This window comes from Motacilla alba, chromosome 1A, assembly GCF_015832195.1.
Source record: "Motacilla alba alba isolate MOTALB_02 chromosome 1A, Motacilla_alba_V1.0_pri, whole genome shotgun sequence".
Lineage (NCBI taxonomy): Eukaryota > Metazoa > Chordata > Aves > Passeriformes > Motacillidae > Motacilla > Motacilla alba.
In genome coordinates, this window is record NC_052031.1 from 47619690 (window position 1) to 47641938 (window position 22249).

Sequence of the window (22249 nt, forward strand, 5' to 3'; positions counted from 1 at the left end):
CACCTAAAGATTCAAAAACTTCCAAGAGCTTTCTACACAGACCATCTGGGAAACCAATCCCTGAGATGGCATAACAGAAGCACTAGGACTCAATGGACCACAAACTTTAAGACAAAAGCACAGCAGGTATGCAATCCTTTACAAGGTACACAGTGTCTATCATTCATCTGAAATAGAATTGATCCCAAGCATGATACAAATAGGAAGGAAGGGCCATAGACTTCTCAGAGTTCTGTTTGGACTGCTGGTTTAGAAAACATTCTTGATTACTTGTGTTTTAATCCTGCAAAACTGAAGAGCAAGGTAAACTGCTTCCTGAAAAAAAAAAACCCAAAACCAAAACAAACCACCAAACAAACAACAACATCAAAAAAATCCCATGCCCTACAATTCTAATTGAATCCTCTCTGAAATGGGCTGTGATTACATCAGCTCTCTATGCATGACTGATCAAATCATTACAACATCACTGTGAGAAGAGTTAAAAAATCGTTATGTCAGAGGTCCAAGAATAATTTGAAAAGTTTTAAGGGATAAATTCATAAACAGCCCTTCTGAATGACTGCACAGCCCTCTGGCATATCATCAGCAAACTTGCTGAGGGAACTCTGTCCCATCACCGAGGTCATCAAGAAAGATGCTGACCAGCATTAACCCCTGGCACAGACCACTTGTTACCAGCCTCCAGCTAGGCTTTGTAGCAGGCTGACTGTGCACTAGGTCAGTCTTCATGACATACTAGAGACACTTCTTATAGGAACAGCAAATGCACTGGCAGCACTAGAATTTTAGCAGCGAAAGAACTTTGCTTTTTCCACATTCTATGAAAAGAAGTTCTTACATGAGTCTATTCAGAGATGAAGTAATTCAGGGACTTGGAACACAGTGTTTAAAAACATGTTTTTCATCTGCCAGGTACTGAGGCTATTTAAAGGACAGACATGACAGACTTTCAGTAACTCTCCAAGCAGCTATGAGCTTAGTCTTCTGCTGTCTCCTTAACTATCTTCTAGTAATAGAAGCAGTAATTTCTACCTCAGATTAAAAGTAAACATGGGAATCACTCAGACTGAAAAATCTGTGAACAGAAGAGCAGGCTGATAAGGATCATCACCGACGAAAGTCAAAGACCACCTTACAAAGCTAAAACTTACACACCAAAAAAGTCAGGGCAAAGGAAGTTCTGTGCGGGGTGATGCAAGGGGTCAGAGCAGAACTCAACTCGCCTGTCCAGCAGTAAATGGGAGGGCTGATTCCAACCAAGAAGCCCACTGCAGGGCAGAGGAAAGACTACTTGCACAGTAAACAAAGATGTTGAGGAACGGATAAAAAGAGAAAGAACAAAGTAAGGCAAACCATGACCATCTTTTCATCTCTTCCGGGGGCTGTGGAGAGGTGGCTGGAATTCAAAGGGAAACAGGGCAGCTGGGTATTGCTATTAGTGCCTGCAAACTAAATAGGTATGTCAGAATACCTATTACACCTATACGGAAGCTGTGTCTGACTAAAGCAAAAGAACTGTTGCTTTCCTTTGGAAAAGAAAGTTGATGCCAAAGCCAGACAGACCCACCTGACACAGGTACTCTTACACAGCAGGCTGGGTTCCTTTGTTTTATGCTCTGCCAGAGCATGAGCATGCAGAACTACCTTCGAAAGTCTGAACCAACTTTTGAATTATCCCTGGAGATTGCCTTGCCCCAGCTTCCCTACATGACAAATTTAATCTGAAGAAAACCAGGACTCAAAGAGGATGGGAGGGAAGGGGAAACATCAAATTGCAGGATAATTTGCAACAAACCTTGAGATGCCTTTAAAGGAATAGCATCAAGGTAGCTGTTACAGTTTAGCAACAATGCTGGAAACCACTATTTCCCATTACAGCTTTTTCTTTTGATTGACTCATCATCTCATTTCATCTTGCAGCTGGAGTTAAAACTACAAGCTTATAAACCTGTCTACACAACAATGTAATCAAAGCATTTAGTACCACCTAATCTGTTACAATTTTATTCTGTTTTTCTCTAAATGAGCAGGACTGCCTTTCCCAAGAAAATCATGCAGAAGTATATTACAGAATATAGATATACAAGAAGCATGTGCACATTTTCAAACAATCCTGTTTGAGTTCTGAAAAAAACCAGGAGCCTTCCTATTGAATAATATCGGCTTTATTACATTTATTTTTGGAAAGTGAGGCAGGGGCCCTAGCACCTCTTATCCCACAGTCATATTGGTCAATTTTTGCATATAAAGTAATTGCAATGTCTCAATGAACCTACAAATCATCCTCTCATCATCAAAGTTAAGACCTCCAAATGTTCAGCCTACTAGAACTCTGACAAATCAAAGACTGTGATAATCTGTAACTATTCCACACCATTGTTGGTTAGAATAACCTCAATAACACAGCGAAGCACACACTATCTACAGCCATGAACAAGTCAAAATCCTGGGTGATAGGGTGGGCCAGTGGAATCACCCTTCCCCTCCATGAGCCAGCCAGGAGAACTGCACAGCATCAGCAATGCAGAGTTTCACCACAACCACCAGTGGGGTGGGAGAGAGACGTGCAGAAGTGCAATGACAGAACAAGCCTGGAAAAAAGTTTCCTCTCCTTTCTGGGACTGGGAGGAACTCTCCTTCAAGCTGCCTGCTTTTAATGATACATCAACTCTTCTCCCAAAGACAGATCCAGAAACAGGGACTGTAGCTGGGAGAGTGCTGGAATTTCTACAGCAAGTGAGAAATAATCTGCTTTCAGTCAAAATTATTCCCTAAATAATGGGAAAAGGATAATCAGCCAGGAAGATAGGAGGTGGTAGTGGTCCCTTTGGGTTTTAAGCTGAAACACCAAATCCGTTCTCTGCCTTCTGGGCTCAGTACAGGCATTTTGGAAGTTATGTTAAAACTGGACATTGTCTTTTACTTGGTGGCAGCCGGAGAGTAGAAACACATACATGCGCATTAGAATACGAAACAAGCAATTAAAGGAAATACTAAGAGAGAGAACTGACATGAGATGAAACACAAGGAAAGCAGATGGTGAAGAAGACATGAAGGAACAGCAGCAATTTGCAATAAAAGAACAGAATTGACAGAGAAGATGAAAAATTAAAGAAAAGCAGTACAGAGACGGCCCAAGACAAGCCAACAAGCACACTACTACTAATATTTATTAAATAAATTAAAGCTACAAAAATAACACCTGGCATGCATTAAGAATGCCAGTAAAATTTATTTGGCAATATGCAACAGCTGCTTTTCCTTAGGCTTTCCCAGCTATAAGTTGTTTTTAAAACATAGGTATATCAAGTTAGGTTACTGGACTTTATAATTAGAGAAATGAGTAGAGCTCTTTTCCTTGCAGATGAAAGAATTACAAGGTCTGGGGGTGAAAAATAATATTCGTATTTTTCCTTAGTCTGCCAAGCAAGCCAACTCACAAGCAATGGAACACTGGTGAGTTCACACATAACAAGCTAAATTAACAATTGTGAGCATCTCCTACTAATATGAAAACTACTGGTTTCCTTAACTACTAATTTAACAACTAATTTTTATCTGTGGCTTTCCAAATGTGAAGCTATTTTTTTGTAGAGGTGTTCTTCATAGATTCTGCCCATAAACTTTCCACTAAATAGGGAAGATATCACTCTCCTGCTTCACTGAAAACTGGTTTTGCATCACTTCAAAATACAAAAAAAATCTATAACAAAAGTGCACATTTGATTTCAGTATACCCTCTCCTACAACTAATGTTCAGTAGTAAAGATTATATTATCACAGAAGAGCATTTAAATATTTCAGGTCAACCACAATACAACTGTTTCTGTTTAATGTTTTAATTTGAAAGAGCTTGACCTATTTTTCCATTAAAAATTTTATAGAATCATAGAATGTTAAGGTTTGGAAGTGACCTTAAAAATCATCTAGTTCCAACCTCCCTGCCATAGGCCCAGTCACCTTTCACTAGTCCAGGTTGCTCAGGGCCCCATCCAACCTGCCCTTGAACATTTCCAGGAATGGGGCATCCACAACTTACTTGGGCAACCTGTGCCAGTGCCTCACCACCCTCACAATAAAGAATTTCTTCCTGTATCTAATCTCAATCTGCCCTCCTTCCATCTAAAACCACTACCCCTTGTTCTGTCACTACCTGCTCATATAAAAAGTCCATTTTCCTCCTTTTTATAATCCCCCTCCGGGTACTGGAAGGCTGCAGTGAGGTCTCTCCAGGCTGAACAGCTCCAGTTCCCTCAGTCTTGTCTTTGCAGGAGAGGGGCTCCATCCCTCTGACCATCTTTGTGGCACTCCTCTGATCCTGCCTATCCATGTGTTTATTTTTTTTAGAAGCATCCTTTGAACTATTTTTAAAAGGCCGTATAACTCTAAAGAACAAGGGAGATTTCAATATACGGTTATGATTGGAATTATTACAAAACAAAAGCATTTCAGGGCTTCTTTAGAGATGAGCTTAAACCACACAAGAAATTATTAACACGAAGCCCAGTAATTTTCAAATAAAGCAGTAAATGCTTTCTTGATCTGCCTGAATATAAGCTATTTGTATTTTCTATTCTACTGGCCTTAATTAATCCTATTTCCTCATGCATTTCAGGTCTAAGCGATTTTTCAATTTGCTTCCAACAGGTCTGTCATTTGAAGCCTAAGGTCCTGATTTGTGCTTACATCAGTGAAAAACAATATTCAAACGTGACCTATCAATTAAGAGTCTCAGTCTTGTATGGTTTTCATGTTCACAAGGATACTTACTAGTAAAGCTTAGCGAATGCAGCAAATTTGCCAAAACAGTTATAGGTACCTAGTACAGGCCACCCAGAGGAAACAAAACCAGCCATTCAACAAGTAGCTTCACTAATGCCAGAGCACCTCAATTTAATATTAAAGAACATTCTCTAGAAACATTTTCCAAAGTGTTGATGAATAATCTTCAAGGCATTCAAAGTGCTAAAGAACAATGAACCAATTTTAAAAAACCCGAACAACGGAATCTAGACAAGTCTCAATGTTGAAAGCCACTTACTCTATTAAATAGCCTAAAGGCATTTCTATTTGCTCCTTTGTAGTTTTCTACCAGTAACTCAATTATGATGTTAGAAATCAGTTGGGCATTAGGTGAAACTACTTCATACCCTAGACTTCCTTTCATTTCCTCTAGATAATTTACAGCTGACCCTTCCTTCCCTCCTCCAAACTGAAGTTTTCGCCGATCCAGGTAAAGTTCTGCAAAGTATGGAAAGTAGGTCTGCAAGATGAGATAGGACTGCCCACAAAATAATATGCTTATAACATTTTGCACACATTCAAACAACTGTTACATGAATTCCTCCTTGGTTTGTGGCACTTAATACATTAAGGGGGAAATTCCTGGAAGATAAATGCCAAATCCAGCCCTTAACACTCTCAGAATTTATTGAAGGCAGCACAAGAGCAAGATACTGTGTCCCTGCCCGAGGCAGCATGGCTGGAACAAGATGATCCGTAAGGTCCCTTCCAAGTCAAACCATGCTGGGATTCCGTATGAGCTCTGAAGCACAGACCGTGACCTATACCCCACAAGGCAGCACTGAAACTCTGTTAGTCACAAGCTGCAGCACGCTGTAGGCCACAGCACCACAACGAAGTCTTCATCCTCAACGATTCCCGTGCCGACATATGACACTGAAATCCAGCTCGGCTGGGAGCTCGAGGCAATTTCCCACCTGTTGGATCCTCCGTTTGATTCCCCGCGCCCCTTCTGGGAACCGGGAGGATGTTTAGAGAGCGCCGGCACGGAACACCCACGAGGCAGCACGGCCGCGCCGGCCCGGCCGCCGGGCACGAGGCGCTCGCGGAGCAGCCCCTGAGGGGGCCGGAGCCAGCCCGGCCTGCGGGGTCCCGCCGTGGGGAGCGGCGGCCCGGCGGCCTCGCACCCGCGTCCCAGGCAGCACGGGACGGAGGCGCGGCTGCCACAGGCGGGGCGTGGAGCCGGGCGATACCCCAGGAGAGTCGCGCTGCCTCCGCCGCAGCCGAGCCCGGGCCGGGCTACCCCTCCCGACCGCCTGACAACACTCGAGGGGCAGCCCCCGTGACTCCTGTCGTCCCCCCCACCACGGCAAGGAGGCTTTGGCCGGCCACCCCCCGCGCCCCCGCTCGCCTCACCTGCGCGGCCGCCCGCCGCCGCCCACAGGAGGACGAGCGCCCAGCAGCGGCACACGCCGCTACCAGCCCGGGCCATGCCGCCGCTCCCCCGCGACTCCTCCGAGCGCCGGGAGGCGGCGGGACTTTAAGAAGTTCCCTCGCTCAGGGCAGGTCTCGCCGCTGCCCCCGCCTCCTCCGGCGCCCGCCCCGGCCGCGGCGCCCCGTGCTGGAGGTGGCTCTGCCGGGGACGGTTGTTCCCCGCGCCGGCCGCCGGGATGTGCCCCGGGAGCGGCGGCATCTTTCTTGCCCCTGTAAGGGTTTGGAGACCCCAAGGGCTGGCTAAGGTGTGGGAATCGCTCCTGGCAGAGGTCCGGCCTCGCAGGGTAGTGAAGGCGGGTCCCCAGGCAGGTGCCTGTGGCGCCCCTGGACTTCCCGAGGGTGATTAACCTTGAAGGGACGAAAGTTTACCAAGAACGGCTGCGAAAAGACACAAGAGGAGTTGGGCGATGCCTTGTCAAAATATGCGTTTTGCATCACAGTGTGAGAAACGACAGCGAAGGGCAGCTTTCAGCCCTGTCAGAACAGTATCTGCTGTGTGTGTCCCAGCAGAAGAAATGAGGAACAGAACTTTTCCTAGGGTTTACAGATAGAGACAACTTTCCTTGAGGTTTTCATTTGCACCCGTGATTCAGACCATTTTGAGGCACTGCATTTTTGTCTCACCCAGTGTTGGATATTCTGCCATTTTCTGAAAAGGGCCATTATTTGGACTTTGTGTTTCAGTAATTGTTTAAGACAGTTTGAATTTGATACCGGTGCCTGTAATAGCCTCATATAACAAGATCACATGCCAACCAGTTCAGGCCAAGTAGCAAGCCTTGGCCCCAAGCCCTGCGTAAGAGCACTGTGTCTCCAGGCTGCAGGGATCCTTCCATACCTATCACTGCTTTCTTCTGAGCTACTTTTCACTTAGAGCGAAGGAAAAAACAGACATTCAAACCAGAAACCAGAATTTATTAAAAGACTAGTCAACGTTGATTTTATTGTGATGTGTAGGTAATATACTGCAGGGACAGAACCATGTGAAAAAGAAATCTACCAGAAGATGAAATCTACCAGAAGAAATCTACCATCAACTCATTGCTAAGGTAACTATTTTATCTTCACAAAATGATACAAAATTTATTATCTGAAGAACACTGGAAAGAGAAGGGCTGCTGAAAACTAAGCACTTTTTTTAAAGTGATTTTCTCAATCAATGTCAGCAGACGTGCTCTAAAATAATTTGTATCTCAGGGGTGTCAAGGAACCCATAAAACTCTGCTTTAAAAAGAGGAGTTAGGTCACTTATATCACTTCAAAGATCAGAACAGCTCTGCTTGGGGTAATCATAGTGGTCATCTTCAGGCTTGACCAGTCCAGCACTTGTTACTACATTACAGCTACACTTGCTGAGTGCTTCAGCCACAGCAACCAGAATAGCCCAGCAGTGCCCAGTAGTGCAGCAGTCACACCCAAAACCACAGACATAGAGACAAAGCTTGAGGTAGGAAATTGCAGACTTTATATTTTTGTTGTACTCATACTCTTTTCAATACATACCAGTATTAGCACATCATGGTTTGTAAGGTTTTTTTCTGTCCTCATCCCAATGAATGTTTCCATTAGGACACAGAGGATGATATGATATTAATGCCAGTTTGAGTTTCAGATCAGTTATATATTATATGAAAGCTGTGGCTGTTGGGTACACACTTTCTGCTATTTGTCTGTATCATGTTCCTGAGTGTAAGAATTTACATTTATTAGGTAAGAGCATAAGCCCTATAGAACCTCATTATTGAATTTTTCCAGTAATCTTTGCACTTCAGATCTATTTACAATTAAATTGTTCTTTTAATGTGTGTGTGTGTTCTTACAAAGCCAGCTTCTCTTAGAAAAAAAAAAACAGAAGCAACTGGATTGCTCTCTTTTAATTCCTTTTGTGATGTTTAGTTGAGCATAAATGCTGTTCAAAACTATAAAATAATGATTTTGCACCAGTTTTATTGTTGAACACTGACCAATATTTAACAATGGTGGAAGTAGTTTTGCTTTGAAAGCCAACAGTGCACAAAAGGCTCTTTCAAAAGCAGATGTTCTTCACTCACTAGATATTATTTCTTCTGATTTTCTTTTACATGTGACCCCTGTGCTTTTGTTGCTTTTTGAAGCTGTTTATTAATACCAATGCCATGGTGTCAGTTGAAGAATGAGTCATCTGAGTAAAAGCTGCTTGTCTGTAAAACTGCATCCAAAAGTTGAATTGAAAAGGTCTGAGGTTAAGAAATCCAGATAATTTTATTTCCTTAATTTCTGTTTCACTTCTGGTTTGGGGGCAGAAGCAGAAGTGGTGAAAAGATATGAAAGTGTCTTGTTTTGCATGTATGAGTTCCATTTTTCAGGCCCAGGAGATTCAGCTAAACTTTACAAACCATACTTCTGGAATAATCTCCCAATGTAAATAACAGAAGTGATGTCTCTTAAACAAAGCCAGCTTAATTCAAGAAAAAATGTGAAATGCAGAGGAAAACAGTAGAAGAAACAAAATAGCAACATATCCAGGTTTTACATATGATATATTTAATTATATTTTCAAATATATTACACCAAATATTTCTTCAAATAAAAATTACAAATTAAATACAACATCTAAAGATCACGGCAAATTAAGGTTTTGCTGTGAATATTTTCAGAAGTGGATTATTGAACAGGCTACCACAGTTAAAAAAAAAAAACTAAGTCAAACAAAAGCCCCCACTATTTTCTAGACTCAAGTGCAAACATTTTCATTTACCTCAAATCATGCTGCATGTGTCCTAACAAAGTCATCCAACAATTTCAATGTTACAGTGAAGAGAGGTTTGATTTACTGATAACAGGTTGGATGGTAAAAAGGACGCTTGAAAAGGTGTTTTTCCTCTAATCGTGTCTGCAGGCTCCAGCCTCCACATGAAGTTGTCCAGAGAGTTGCTGCAGCTTTTTGAGTCATGCTAGACATCCAGTTTTAAACATATGTTGTAAAATTCTCTGTGCTGACCAGTTGCAGGTATTCCAGGGTACCTGATCGGTGGCTGCCTACCCGTGAAAGCTCCTGTGCCTTGGATCCTTCATTTTCCCTTTTCTGAAGACTGTTGGTTATCATCTCTGCTAAGTCATCGTGTAACCGCTGCTGATTCTCCCTAAAATCAACAGGATGGGGAAAAAAATTCAGTGATTCACATGTTTTTGGTGATTCTCAGGTCCCAGAGATTTTGGCACATTTCTATTCCCACGTTTATCTTAATGACATTTACACACTACTGATAAAAAGTGGGGCCAGGACCAAATTCTGGTTCTGAATTTCGGAACAGAAGTCAGGATTTTCATGTGAGTTTTCCAGATAGTATGGATCAGTGTCTTTGCACAAGAGGTCTGTAGCTGTGTCATTATTGACCTTAAAAAACCATGATCACTTGCACAAAAGAAAGATACAGATTCAATCCTAATCAAAATAGTTTGTAGCTCTCAATATCATTACTTTATGACACTAGCTCAACATCATTACATTATGGCACCAGGACTTTAACTATTCAACTTCAGGTGGCCTTCAGTAAGAGTTGCCATTCTTTCAGAAACTTCTTCAGTGTATTTGGCTTTTGCTGGACTACCCCACATATGACAATTTTAAGGGGTAATCATATATGAAGAAGTGAAAACAAAAGCCTCACTCAAGATCCAGCTCAAGAGGTACTTTCAATTGCTGGATTTCAGAAGATTGCCAGTTCAATAATTCTGATAGTCTCAACAGATCATATTAATTTTTAAAAAGGAGTTCTGCGTTTACAAATGAGATGTATCATGAGGTAGCCTTGACAGTATTTCCTTCTCAGCCCAAAACTCTTGCACTTTCCATAAAAAAAAATAACAAAGCTCATGAGATTCTGTAGCAGATTAAAAATTCAATTATTTCTGTTTGCAAATGCCCTGAGAAAACCCTCATATTCCACTTAATATTCTCTTTTCTCTTAGGGAATAAATGGATTGAGAATTTTATTTGTGCAAAGGACACACTGTAAGACTCAAAACTTAAAGTAGAAGCAAGCTGTAACATTTACTTATGCATTTCAGGACAAGGGATCCCCATGTATCTGGCAAACACCAATTTGCAATATCATTACTTCAATTTGTAATGAAACACTGTCATTTCAAAGCAGATGGCAACAAATTCCCTCTTTGTGAAGAGCAACTGTGCACACAGGTGTTTAGAGCAGAAAGTGAGGAACTTCCACATTTAGTGAGTTTGCAGGAAATAAAGAGGTACTTATATGCAAAATATACACTAAAAAAAAATGCAACAAGTTATCCTGACTTCAGTTTTGCATAGTTGCTCAAAAACATCATTTCCACTATTGCTATATTTTATTCAATTCTAATGCAGAATGATGGCTCAGTTCCAGAACTTTAACCTCATATGGTTTTTTACTGATAACTTCTCTAAATGTTAGAAAGTAAGCTCTTGTTTAATTTTAAAAGGCTTTATTCCTGTGCAGTACTACAGTAACTTTGCCCACCTCTTGTAGCAGAATAGTGCTTGAAATCCTGCAAGTTTCATTCCTCTTACAAATTCCTCCACAAGAGTTCACATGCACAACAGACCTGCACACTCAGTTGTGGTCATCCTCTTCCTGTAGTGTGACACACAGGTGCCACTAAGACTAAACTTGTGGGAATATTAATGTTTTTCATTTTCCTGTCCATCTCTTGCTCTTATCACATCAGCAACTTGTCCTGTATATCTTACAACCTTTTCAAGGCAAAGAACCTGCTAAACATTTGTATAGACAACCTTCAGCATACACACAGTCCCATCTAATGAACATTCACGTTTATATGCATATACACTATTAAGCCTTTAACAACTGAAGGCAAATTCAATGGTATAAAAAATCCACAAGTGCCAAGAAGGAACAATAAAGGCTAAAGTGCAAAGAATGGGAATTTCTCCTCCCTTTTCACATGAAAAGACCATCTTACACAGAAGGAGGTGTGGGGAGATTGTATTTCTTGTCCTCAGTTCCCGTCAACCAGTAGGTAATTTCTGTTCCTCTGCCCTAAAGAAGAGAAAGCCCAATTTTGGGATTAGAATGCAATTTCCTGTAGTTAATTTACTTAAATAATACTCTCTTGCACATTGCCATATTTGCCTTTGCTTATTTTCAATAACTGATGCTGACAGCAAAGGATTACAAATTAGATGTGAGAAGAAGAAGGATGGGGCAGATGCAGCTGCACACTCACTTCCTTGTTCCATGACCTGAGACACAAGTTGTGGGAGAGGTGAGCTGTGCTGCCTGCCATCAATTCCCAAGGACAGACACGTAGAATAGATTGAAATAAATGGATTGGTAGATATTGGAGCATGAACAAATTAACACTAGATTCAGCTTCCCTTTCAGCAGATGACTTCACTCTGCAATCTTCTGTTCCACATGGTATGTTTCATTTATTCTCCACATCTTTATGTTGCTTTAATGTATGAGTTAGGGAGCTTTTCATTGCCTGCATTGTCTTTATAGAAGTGTCTTCAACCACTAGAGACTGTAATAACAATTTTGATCAGTAATCCATGTTCCTCAGCTGTTAATTAAGTTCTCAGGTACTCTCTGCTATACAATGCTTTTTACAATTCCTTTTCTCTGTGTTCATGGTTGCACATGGTAAAGGTTACCTTCAAGTATGTTTCTCCTCTCTCTTCGTACTGGAACTGGCAGTCTGTTCTTTTCAGGATGTTAATTGTGGAACCGCTTACATGAATCCTTAAAGCTAAAAAAATAGAGACAATGAAAGCTCAGCCTGGAAACATTTCACATACATTAAGCATATGTGAAAACTGGTGCTTTAACAGAAGCTCCTTCAATTGTTATCATCATAAATTCTGAGAGTCAAATTAAATGAGAAGCAATTACACTGCTGTATGAAAACTCTGACTGCACTACAGAGCATATCCAGGCAGGAATAGCTGGTACAGCCCTTGATCTGAAATACAGGTGACGATGGTATCTGTAGTAGTTAGATGTCAAAAGGGAAAAGAGTAATTGTGAGTGACCTATATAGAGAATGCTCATGTGAAGACGCTAGGCAGAAGGAGGAAAAACTGGCTCTTGCCACAGTTCCCTAATGGTGAAGTTGATGACATAATTGCTTCAACTTAAAATACAGAGTCAATATATTTACACAACAAAGCTGTAACACAGTTCTAGGTCAAACTAAAATCTATGGTTCATAGAGTAAAATTAAATTCCAGACACATAAGTATCATATCTTCCAGAGGAACTCAGGCAGTGAACCAGCCTACAAACTCCCTGTTACCAGCACTGAAGCATGGACAGGGAACAAGTCTTCATTGCCCAGTGAAGTGCCCACTGTCACTTTGGACAATTAAATAATTGGTAATCAAAACAAATATGGCTTCTTTATCTTTAAAACTTCTGCAAGCTGATAATATATTATTCTCTGAAAACAGACACTTCAGTCACAAATTAACCAATAGCCTTTGGCCCTGTTACACTGACAGCTAAAATTAAATCCTTACGCAAGCCTGTGGATTCCATCCGCGAAGCTGTGTTTACTGTATCTCCAAACAAACAGTAACGAGGCATTTTTATTCCAACCACACCAGCCGCACATGGACCTGGAAATGGGATGCAGAGGGGTAAAAAGGGTGAATCAAGAGACTTGATTTATTGGCAGGTGTCTCATTGCTGCAAAGCAGTGCAGTGCCTGGAGGAACTCTGCATTCCTCACCAATGGCAATACTTTCTACCTCATTTCCCACAGTATCTTGTGGTCTCCCACTACAAACCAAGCCTAGCTCTGTTATTCTTGCATAATCCAATAATATAATAAAAAGGACACAGCTTCACAGTGTTAATTGTATTTAAGCGGAATTTCTGTGCAGAAAAAAAGAAGTACATATATTAACTGTCACATTTGGAAGCAAGAGAAAAATAGAATAAGCTTCATTATGCAAGGGTGAATAGTAGTGCCTCAAGAGGCTTCCCAGTGCCTCAGTCACTTTCTCTGATGTGTTCCTCCCCTGGAAGTTGGTGTTGAAGTGGTTGTGGAATTTCCCAAAGTTGTGGTGCTATCTGGAGTTTCCCTTTGACAAAAAGTATTTTTATAGATAAATTAAAACATTAAGTCCCACACAGACTCAAAAAAAGTTTTGCCTCCAAAAGCACAAAATACAGGCTCGCATTTTTTGCCTAGATAAACATAGCTGGCCATGACTGATCTCTGCTTCAGTCAGAGAGAAATAATCTGTGAAGACTTATTTGATACAACTGGTTTAATCACACCAGGAACTGTGGCTGTTGCTCATGCTAGCTACTGACTTAGGCTGTCAATTAATGGCTATGGGCTATTTCACTGCAGCAGGAGCAAAACAGTGACTTATTTACTTCTGTTACTCTTCCTCTATGAACATTTTTTCAACCTGATTCTTCATAGGAGGAGGGCAATTGTGTACAGTGTATTACCAGATCTTGTATGGGTGTTAATTCTGTGCAAAACCAGGCAACAACATTGTCACTGTTGATCTAGCATTACTGTGTACCAGAGTGAATTCCAATGCGAATCCAAACAGGCAGCCCTGGCAGATGTCTCAGTTCAAAAGACCCCATGAAGCTGAGGATGTCCAGAGCCATCATGGAGATGTCCACTGCGTGCCGGTTGCCATTCCTCTTCGGTAAACCACTCACCACCATGTAAGCATCACCAATGGTCTCCACCTGTGGAAATAAAATCAGAACTATTTCCAGACATAGAAAAGTACATCTTTAGTTAAAAGCAGAAAGATTTTATCAGATCCTCTTGTTCATGACTAAACATGCCTTCCCCTGAGAACAGGATTTTTTTACTTTAAGGTAGCTGACATCATTTGGGTATACGAGTGTTTATAATTATACCCAGCATTCAAATTAACGAATGTCTGACCACCTACTGTAGGAAATTTGGTATAAGTAGGCACAGTGAAAGCATACTTAAATAAAGTAATCATTTAAATATGACCTGTTTTTCTCTCTTTTGCTTTGCTTAGAAGGCAGAGTCCCAAATCCACTACATCATGCAATTTCATTTGTGTGTCCATTGGTTGTAAATGAGCAGAAGTACAGAGCTAATCACCTTGTAAACATCATGATGGTCAAGAATGTGGTCAAAGTTCTTGTAGATATCGTTGAGCATATCTACCACCTCCATAGGGGTGCTGTATTTGCAGAGCGTGGTGAAGCCAACAATGTCACTGAAGTAGATAGTGACTTCTTCAAACAGCTCTGGCTCTACCAGGCCAGTCTCCTTCAAAGACTTTACTACTGGCCTGTGGAAATAGAGAAGGCAGAACACAGATGACTAGGGTTTACTATTAAAGGTATTTTTTCATGCAACCCAATCACAGTTTTGCTTTCTGTGTAGGAAACATTAATAGTTTGCTGAAAACTGCCATTGTAATCACATTTTAGATGCCCATAATGCCTTTCAGCCAGGGACCTCAAAGCACTTACTAATGGTAATTAATGCACTACAGACTTTCAAAATCCAAGTGTGTGAATAGCCATGAGGAAACTGAGACACAGGCAACTGAGCTTCTTGGTTAAGGTCAGAAACAGGGATATTGAGTCAAATTTAAAACTGAAATTCTGAACTTCCTGATATGTAGACCTACATTCTACCCATACAATAAGTAAGAACAAACATATTTTTCTGTTTTCCCAGTACAGAAGTAATTTCATTATAATAATTACATCAACTCATCCTGATTTCAGATGAGGTATCTTAGTCTGGTAATTTATGGAAGAAAAATCCAATACCATGATAGTCAATGTCTATTCAAGAGGGACCTTCTTTTTCTTGCAATTCTAAATCCAGGGAAATATCTGTTCCTAGTGGTGATACTAGAAGAGAAGAACTGAAAGAGACCCAGAAAATTATAGGTTTTGCACAATGCTGTGCTCCATCAACAATGAAATGGTAACAGAGTGGTAGGAACAACAAAGAGTGGAAGGAGACATGAATTCCTTGTTGCACTGTCTGTACAGCCAGATCATTCCTGATTTCCCCCAAACTGTATTCAACACACACTTTTTTTTTCTTGACCTTTTTTTTGGTGATGCATCATAAAATCAATAACCTGCCTACTGAAATACTCTTGAAACTAGTAATGACATACCAAGATAGTTTTACTATTCCAAATGTGTGCAATATCAAAAGTACTGGTATTACCATTATTAGAATGTCAATAATATTTATCCTATAGCATACTCTGAAGAATCCATCTAACCCAGTATGGCCCAGCCAACCTCGGCCCCTCTCTTGCATTGCTAAACCCCAAGCTGAAGTTGGACTCCACTCCTGCTGTTCAGCTGCAGACACTCCTTCTAATCATCAAGGTGCTGGAGCAGAGCACAGCTCTGTGATGTGGGATCACTGTAGATTTCTGTTCCCTGGAAGGCAGTGAAAGAGAGGCTTTTGCTGGAAAGGGGGAACCTGTGCATGAAGGAATGTTGAGCAAGATAATGGGTCCTAATACCATCTTGGCATGAAACTCTACCATAGATAGGGTGGAGAGCTCAGGGACAGCTGCTTCTTCTTTCTTTTCTGGCAGGATAAGATTAGATGGGAAGAAAATAGAACATAAACATTAATCCTATCCCCTACTCTGCAAGAATCGGGTGTATGTAAATAAAATGCCAGCGAAAATCCTCCTGGCCAGTTACCTTGGAAGTAACATGAAATTAAGCCTGTCTGCTCTGTCTCTCTCTGCTTTGTACAGCTCTGTCCTTTCCTCCACCAGGTGTTCCAAGTTCCGGGAGTACAGCTGTAGACGCCGGATCAGGGTATCCATGTAGCTTTCATTGGTCTGGCCATGGAAATTACTGCAAATAACAGAATTACACAGGAGTCAAGAAGAAAGACTTATAAATGTACATTGTTGAGAGCAGCTAAAAGGAGGCAAAAAAGCAGCAGCAGAAAACTTCTCCGGTGTTTGACTTCCCTGTAGTAAGAATGGTAAGTGCCTCAAGCGCATCATTCTTTTGCTTGCTTGGAGGCCTTATGTAGATGAATTGAAAGTCTGTAATCCACATTTGTCAGTTGGAGCTGGTAATTCTTAAAGCACCCTTCAATCACCTAACCCTGCTAATATTGTCTATTCCAGATTACCTCAGGTAACCCAGGAACATTCATTTATAAAAAGCAACTGAGAAGCTCAGATTCTGAGAGTAAGCTAAAAATAGTAGGTAGAAAATTGCACATAATGTTTAGATGGGGGCTTCAGCAGAAGAATTAGGACAATTTGGGGCTGTCTGTTTAGAAGATGGAAGAATACAGTGGAACAATGAACAGCCCCAGGGCTAATTTTACTTACAAAATCCTGCAGACTCAAGCCTACTAACCCCTGGAAGCAGAAGTGTGGTAACATGAGCCACTCAAACCTCTGTTTGTCTGGGCAGCCTGCACTCACCAAAGCAGTCTGAAAATAATTGGGACCAGGCTGACTGGAAGAGTCAGATTAGTATTGTATCCAACAGGACTTCAAAGTCACTCTTACTTTAAAAAAATTTTGTATCAGGGATTCATCATCTTAGACCTACCTATATTGCATGTGACAAGAGGCAACCTCTTTGCTTTTGTAGGATGGAGGCTTAGGAGCTGAACCAGGAGGCCTTTATATTCCGCTGCAGAAAGTCTATTTAGCTGATACATTGTTATGCATAGTACAGCTGTTCTGCACATGTAAAATGTAAAATGGTGCTGTTGGGGTTTGTTGATTGAGAGAGCCTTAAAAACTGGGGAGCAATGTCCCAGTAGAAGTGATTAAAAGCTCACAGTTTGGTTATTGGAATAATTAATTCAGACCAAATTCTGCAGGAACGATGCAGCATTGTCCAGGTGAAAGGCCTGTGTAACCCCACAGGGTTTATCCAGATATTACCCTTATTATTTCCCCACAACTTTGTACCACCAAAGCCCTGTAATTAATACTTGTGAGTTACAACTCAACATTTCTAGTCAGCTTAATTTGGGACCATCCAAACTTTCAAATCATCGTTCAAGCATCCATGTGCATTCATTTACCAAAACTTAAATGACATGAGTCACTATCCAACTCTTGACTAGACATAGGGAGGGAATTACTTGATTTGTAAAAATCCCTAATTATCCAGCTTGCTACTTTCATAACGTACCAATCTGAAGTATGGTGATCATCTCACCCTCACTCAGCTAGGAAACTGTACACAGGTGTATGTATACATAACATATGCACATGCTCACCTACTTTCCTGCCAAAGAATAAAAGAGGACCTAAGTGGAGACACTAAGGTTTTCCACTGACTGAATCATAATCATATCAATTTACACACTTAAAAATATGCGTTTTCTAATAGCAGAGGAGTTTGGAGCATCCTACAAAAAGCCCCTGCTACTCACCTGAATATTTTAGCCAGAGTACTCTCAATTTTCTTGAAGTCAGGTCTTTTCTCTGGATCTTCCTCCCAGCAGCTCTGCACTAGTGTATATACCTTCAAACAAAAATTTAAGGAAAAGTCTACCTAAGTAATGGATATAGACAGAGAGTAGTGCTAAACAGCGCTAGTTCATTAGGGAATTTCTGGTTACTCTTGACTAGCAACATATTAAATTGTGTGACTAACTGTCTTGAACCTATGGTTAGAACATTTATTGCAGGCATCTCAACTCTGTGATGACTAGTGACACAACCTTAACTTGAATTTGCAAGACAAAAATGAAAGGCAAGTAAATCCAGTCTTGTAGACTGGTGTCAGACACAGTTACTGACATGGTAGTAAATGCTGTGGTAATTATATTTCCAATATCCCATGTTTGGGGTTTTTCTGAAACTGGTGATTCAGCCAAAAAGAATGGAGCTGTTTGCTGAATATGTGAATATCTACAATACAAACATTTTCATCCACGCAAGAAGCCATAGGGGCTATACCAGTGAAGAGAGGTATACTTGAGGTGTAATTCATCCCATCTCAAGGATATCTAAAATAGGTCAGAAGAGTGGCACCATAAGTGTCTGTTTCTTTCCAGTGAAATAATTTCCATGACTCGTATTTCACATTGCTGCTAACAACTACAGAATGCAATTTCTTCCCACAAGTTAGGGCATTTGGCATAAAATGCACAGCTTTCACCTTCCCATGATCATAGGCTTTAGTTTGGCCAGGACTTCCACTCTTCACCCAGAAAATGGCTTCATTAATTATTAGCTTACTTCCACCTGTTTTTCTCCCACTGTTTCCAAGGTCAGGTCTGGTCGGAAAGGCTTTACTCCTTTGCCAGTCTCCACTCTGTAAAGTTTCTCTAGTACACAAAAAAGATCAAAGTTTTAAACAAAAAAGCGTAAGAAGGACATTCATTGTATATAGCAGTCTATGATGTTACAAAGTACTGTACAAACAGAAGTCTTGATGACAGTTCCCTCATTTTGATGTGAATTTCAACTTGGGAGCTTTTCTAAATATATGGCACAAGACCAAAACAGGTTGGCTTGAAGGTCCCTGAAAGCAAAACAAATAGAAATGTACATGAGTATTTACTGGTCGCGGTAGACACTATGGTTATGCCATCTTTCCAAATGAATGTTGGGCATTATTAGTGTGCCTCTCAGCATGAAGTATAATTATAGTAAAAAACAATGTGAAAAGCCCATTGCAACTTGATCAAAAGTGTGGAGACATATGCCGCTCATTAGAGCAGTTCAAATCATCCTGCAGATGCTTGACTTCCTTAAAACTAAGCTATTAATATAAATGGGTTGAAAGCATTGCATTTGTTAACTCATTTGTACTCCTAGTCATTAAACCCATTCTATGAAAGTTATTTGGACTCTGAACACATCAAAATCAGGCTGCATTTGCACAACTCAATTTAAGCACAGTAAGAGAGAGCTAAAGCAAGAACATCTTCCTTTGTCTTTTTCCTGCAGACTTCAAGAATTCCAGTGGAAGGGAGGTGTTTAAAAAAGAGAAGCAATTTTTTACCTTTGGAGTAAAGGGAAATTGAAAGGGATTTGTGAATCAGAACAGATTATGTATATTAATAATGTCTGATTATATTTTGAATACAATTTTACTGAAGGAAGCATATAATGACATGAGGAAGATCTATAATTGCACTGGTCTAGGGCAGCTACAGATGCCTAAACATGCCAACGTGCATGATCACCCCTAAATGATACAGCAGCTTCCAACTTTTTGGTACAGAAATTACAGACTAGAGAAGGAGCAGGAAACTTGAGTCTCCCAAATGCTAGAGTGGAGAAACTGCTGAGAAGTCTTCTGTGGGGTAAGAGACAAGAAAGTCTGTGCAGGGCTCATGTATGCAGGAGGAATGTGCTGGATTTCCATGCTTGGACACGCACCTGAGAGAGGAAGGAACAGCACCCATTAGCAATACTGCAATTAGTCAGTGACAGAAAGTAGTGGAGCAAGAAGGCAGCTTGAATTGAGCATTGGTACGTGGCAAGATTTCACAGTCTTGAGCAGTGAATGAGGTGTTTCTGCAGAAGAGTGGAGTAACCAGATGGGGAACAGCTTCTTGCAGAGATGCCAGTGAAGAGGACTATAACCTACTTACTTCTACACACTAGAAATCCAGTTCTGTATACCTGTCATGGGACTTCATTCTCTCATTAGCAGCAATATTATTGTACATTAAGTTGATTGATACATATTTTCGTGTTGAGAAAATTGGCTCACAGAGTAACTGAAAGTAGAGTTTAAATTTTCTAATTTGGTGGAGGGAGCTCATGTATGGAGTTTTTTATATAAGTCTTTTAAGGTCTGAATGCAGTCTTTGCTGCTGTCATTTAAGCCTAGAGAAGCAGTTATATCAGTTACCCTGAAATATCAACATCATGTCTTCTAATTTGCAGAGACTAACTTCTGATTGCCTAACCATTGAAAGACTTTCTCTTGTGACTTAAAAACCAAATGAATCTAACATACAACAGGGAAATTTCCTGTCCACTACCACTGACTCTAATTTGGTACTTTCCCCCCTCTTTTCATCTTGGACATTTGTAAATTAATGGTCACCCCAAGTTTAAGCTACTGTCTTCCAAAGTTAGATGATGCCACAAGCAAAATGCAGGAGTGTTTGATTAAGTGCTGTTCACTGTCTTGCTCATCTTGGCTAATGAATGAATCAGGCATTTAAATGAGGAGCCACTTCAGCAATATGTAATAAAACTAATTCCTTTCTATTACATGAAATTTGATGTAATAAAAAAAAAATTTGAACTGATGAACACATTTTACTCAACTTGCATCAACAAAACTCAAGAATAATACCAGAAGCCATTAGACCAGCAATGTGTATCTTAGACATCTAATAATGCTTTTATGGAAAAAAGGTTTTGTGGAGAAAACAATCTCCTCGGTGAATGGAAAATGTAAAATTTCATCTGAAATTTACAAAGCAGATTATTTTTTAAGTTACAGTGGACGCAAACTTAGCAAACAGATTTCACGCCTAGTAAATTTATTGTTGTCCTACCTCACATGCTAATATGTAACCATCTCCAGCAACATCACTTAGGTGCTGTTAGGTACCTAGCTTAGGTGCTACAAAATCTTTAAATTCCATGGATTGCCCTCTTGCTGTTTGAAAGGGACAGTCTTTCCAAAAAGACACAATAGTGTTAAGGTACAGGTCAAAGATAAAACAAGGAACCAGGTTCTGGCTGTGACAGCCAGGGTCAAAGACAGAGCAGTGAGGATGCCACCACATCTCAGAAAAGTAAAGAAACACTATGCCTGAAGCTAACTTAATACCATTAACACAACATAGAAAGACTGCAAATGCTCAACAAGCCAGTAAAAGAATGTAGTTTGCTTTGGATTTGCTTTACAGGTCAAAATGAGCAAGGTAGGGCATTGCACTTGCCTTTCTCCATGTTGGCAATATTTGTAAAATTCTTGCATTGATGAGGATTGTGCCTGTCTCTTCCCAAGAAATCGGAATAGAATGGTTTTATTTTCTCTACCTTTTATTAAGCATGGAATCCTGAAGAGTTTGGTTTAAAGAGAACAGCCATTTCTAATCTCCATTAGATCTACATTAATTATAGAGTTGGTGATGTCAAAAACTGTGTTTCCTCAAATTTGAACACAGATTTGTGATAATGTAGGATGATGAACATGCCCCAGATATTATTCTCAAATGTGACTCAGTAAAAGGGCTATTAGGCTGTCGAGCTGCTTCTCTAGATGTTTTAACAAATGTGAGGCGGATCTAACAGAATGACTCAGAGGTAAAGGCTATGTCTAAATTTGTTGTTAGTAACTGTTGTTAGTCACTAGGAAAATCCCAAACCCACACATGTTTCTCTGTCAGTTTTAGCAGCACATAATAAAGCCTGGATTCTGGGAATTGGGATTGACTGGGCTGGATAGGGGTGGATATTGTCACAGTTTTAGCCAGGGTAGTTAATTTCTTATCAGAAACTGTTAGCATGTTGTATTTTGATTTTGGAATAAAAATGGTAACACTCTGATGCTTTGGTATTTTGCTAAGCTATATTTGCTAAGCTATATTTGCTAAGCCTAAATGAAGGCTTTTTTTTGCTTTTTTTTTTGCTTTTTTTTAAACTTGTTTCAGGTCCCCTGCCAGTGAGGGGGTACACTAAAGAAACTAGGAGACAGCATAGCTGGGACAGGTGATCCAGACTAACCTAAGGGATATTCCACACCAAAGAACATCATGCCTGGCATATAAACTGGGGGAAGTTACCTGGAAGGGAGGATTATCTGTGTTCAGGAAGGGGAGTCTGCTATCAGTCAGCAGGTACTGAGAAATTTTATTGTCCATTGCTTGCTTTTCACTTTTTATTATTGTTAGTACTATAAATTATCATTAATATTGTATTTTACTTTATTTTCAATTATTTAACTGCTCTTATCTCAACCCGTAAGTTTCACTTTGATTCTCCTCCTCCTTCCACCAGGGGGAAGGATGATAGAGGGGGGTGGGTTGAGCAAGTGGCTGCATGGTGCATAAT

At 40.5% G+C, this 22249-nt stretch overlaps 2 protein-coding genes and 1 long non-coding RNA gene across 4 annotated transcripts in view; 1 reads left to right on the forward strand and 2 right to left on the reverse strand.

The window, feature by feature from the left end:
- PLBD1 (phospholipase B domain containing 1) overlaps positions 1-6320 on the reverse strand; it is a 37848-nt gene extending 31528 nt beyond the window's left edge. Inside the window, exon 1 of the mRNA XM_038155164.1 lies at positions 6163-6320. Coding sequence (XP_038011092.1) covers positions 6163-6238 — 76 coding nt within the window. The 5' untranslated portion in view covers positions 6239-6320. The remainder of the gene's footprint in view (positions 1-6162) is intronic.
- LOC119708593 lies at positions 6321-22039 on the forward strand. Its single transcript, XR_005259125.1, has 3 exons — positions 6321-7289; positions 16013-16227; positions 21850-22039. It is a non-coding gene; the product is annotated as an uncharacterized LOC119708593 (long non-coding RNA).
- Positions 8406-22249, reverse strand: part of GUCY2C (guanylate cyclase 2C) — a 45127-nt gene continuing 31283 nt past the window's right edge. For both annotated transcript variants that reach the window (XM_038155163.1, XM_038155162.1), the window contains 9 exons: positions 18461-18549; positions 17650-17741; positions 15936-16094; positions 14347-14539; positions 13778-13952; positions 12755-12853; positions 11891-11985; positions 11197-11273; positions 8406-9362 (listed from right to left, as the gene is read on the reverse strand). In XM_038155163.1, the coding sequence (XP_038011091.1) occupies positions 9188-9362; positions 11197-11273; positions 11891-11985; positions 12755-12853; positions 13778-13952; positions 14347-14539; positions 15936-16094; positions 17650-17741; positions 18461-18549 (1154 nt within the window). In that variant the 3' untranslated portion in view covers positions 8406-9187. The remainder of the gene's footprint in view (positions 9363-11196; positions 11274-11890; positions 11986-12754; positions 12854-13777; positions 13953-14346; positions 14540-15935; positions 16095-17649; positions 17742-18460; positions 18550-22249) is intronic.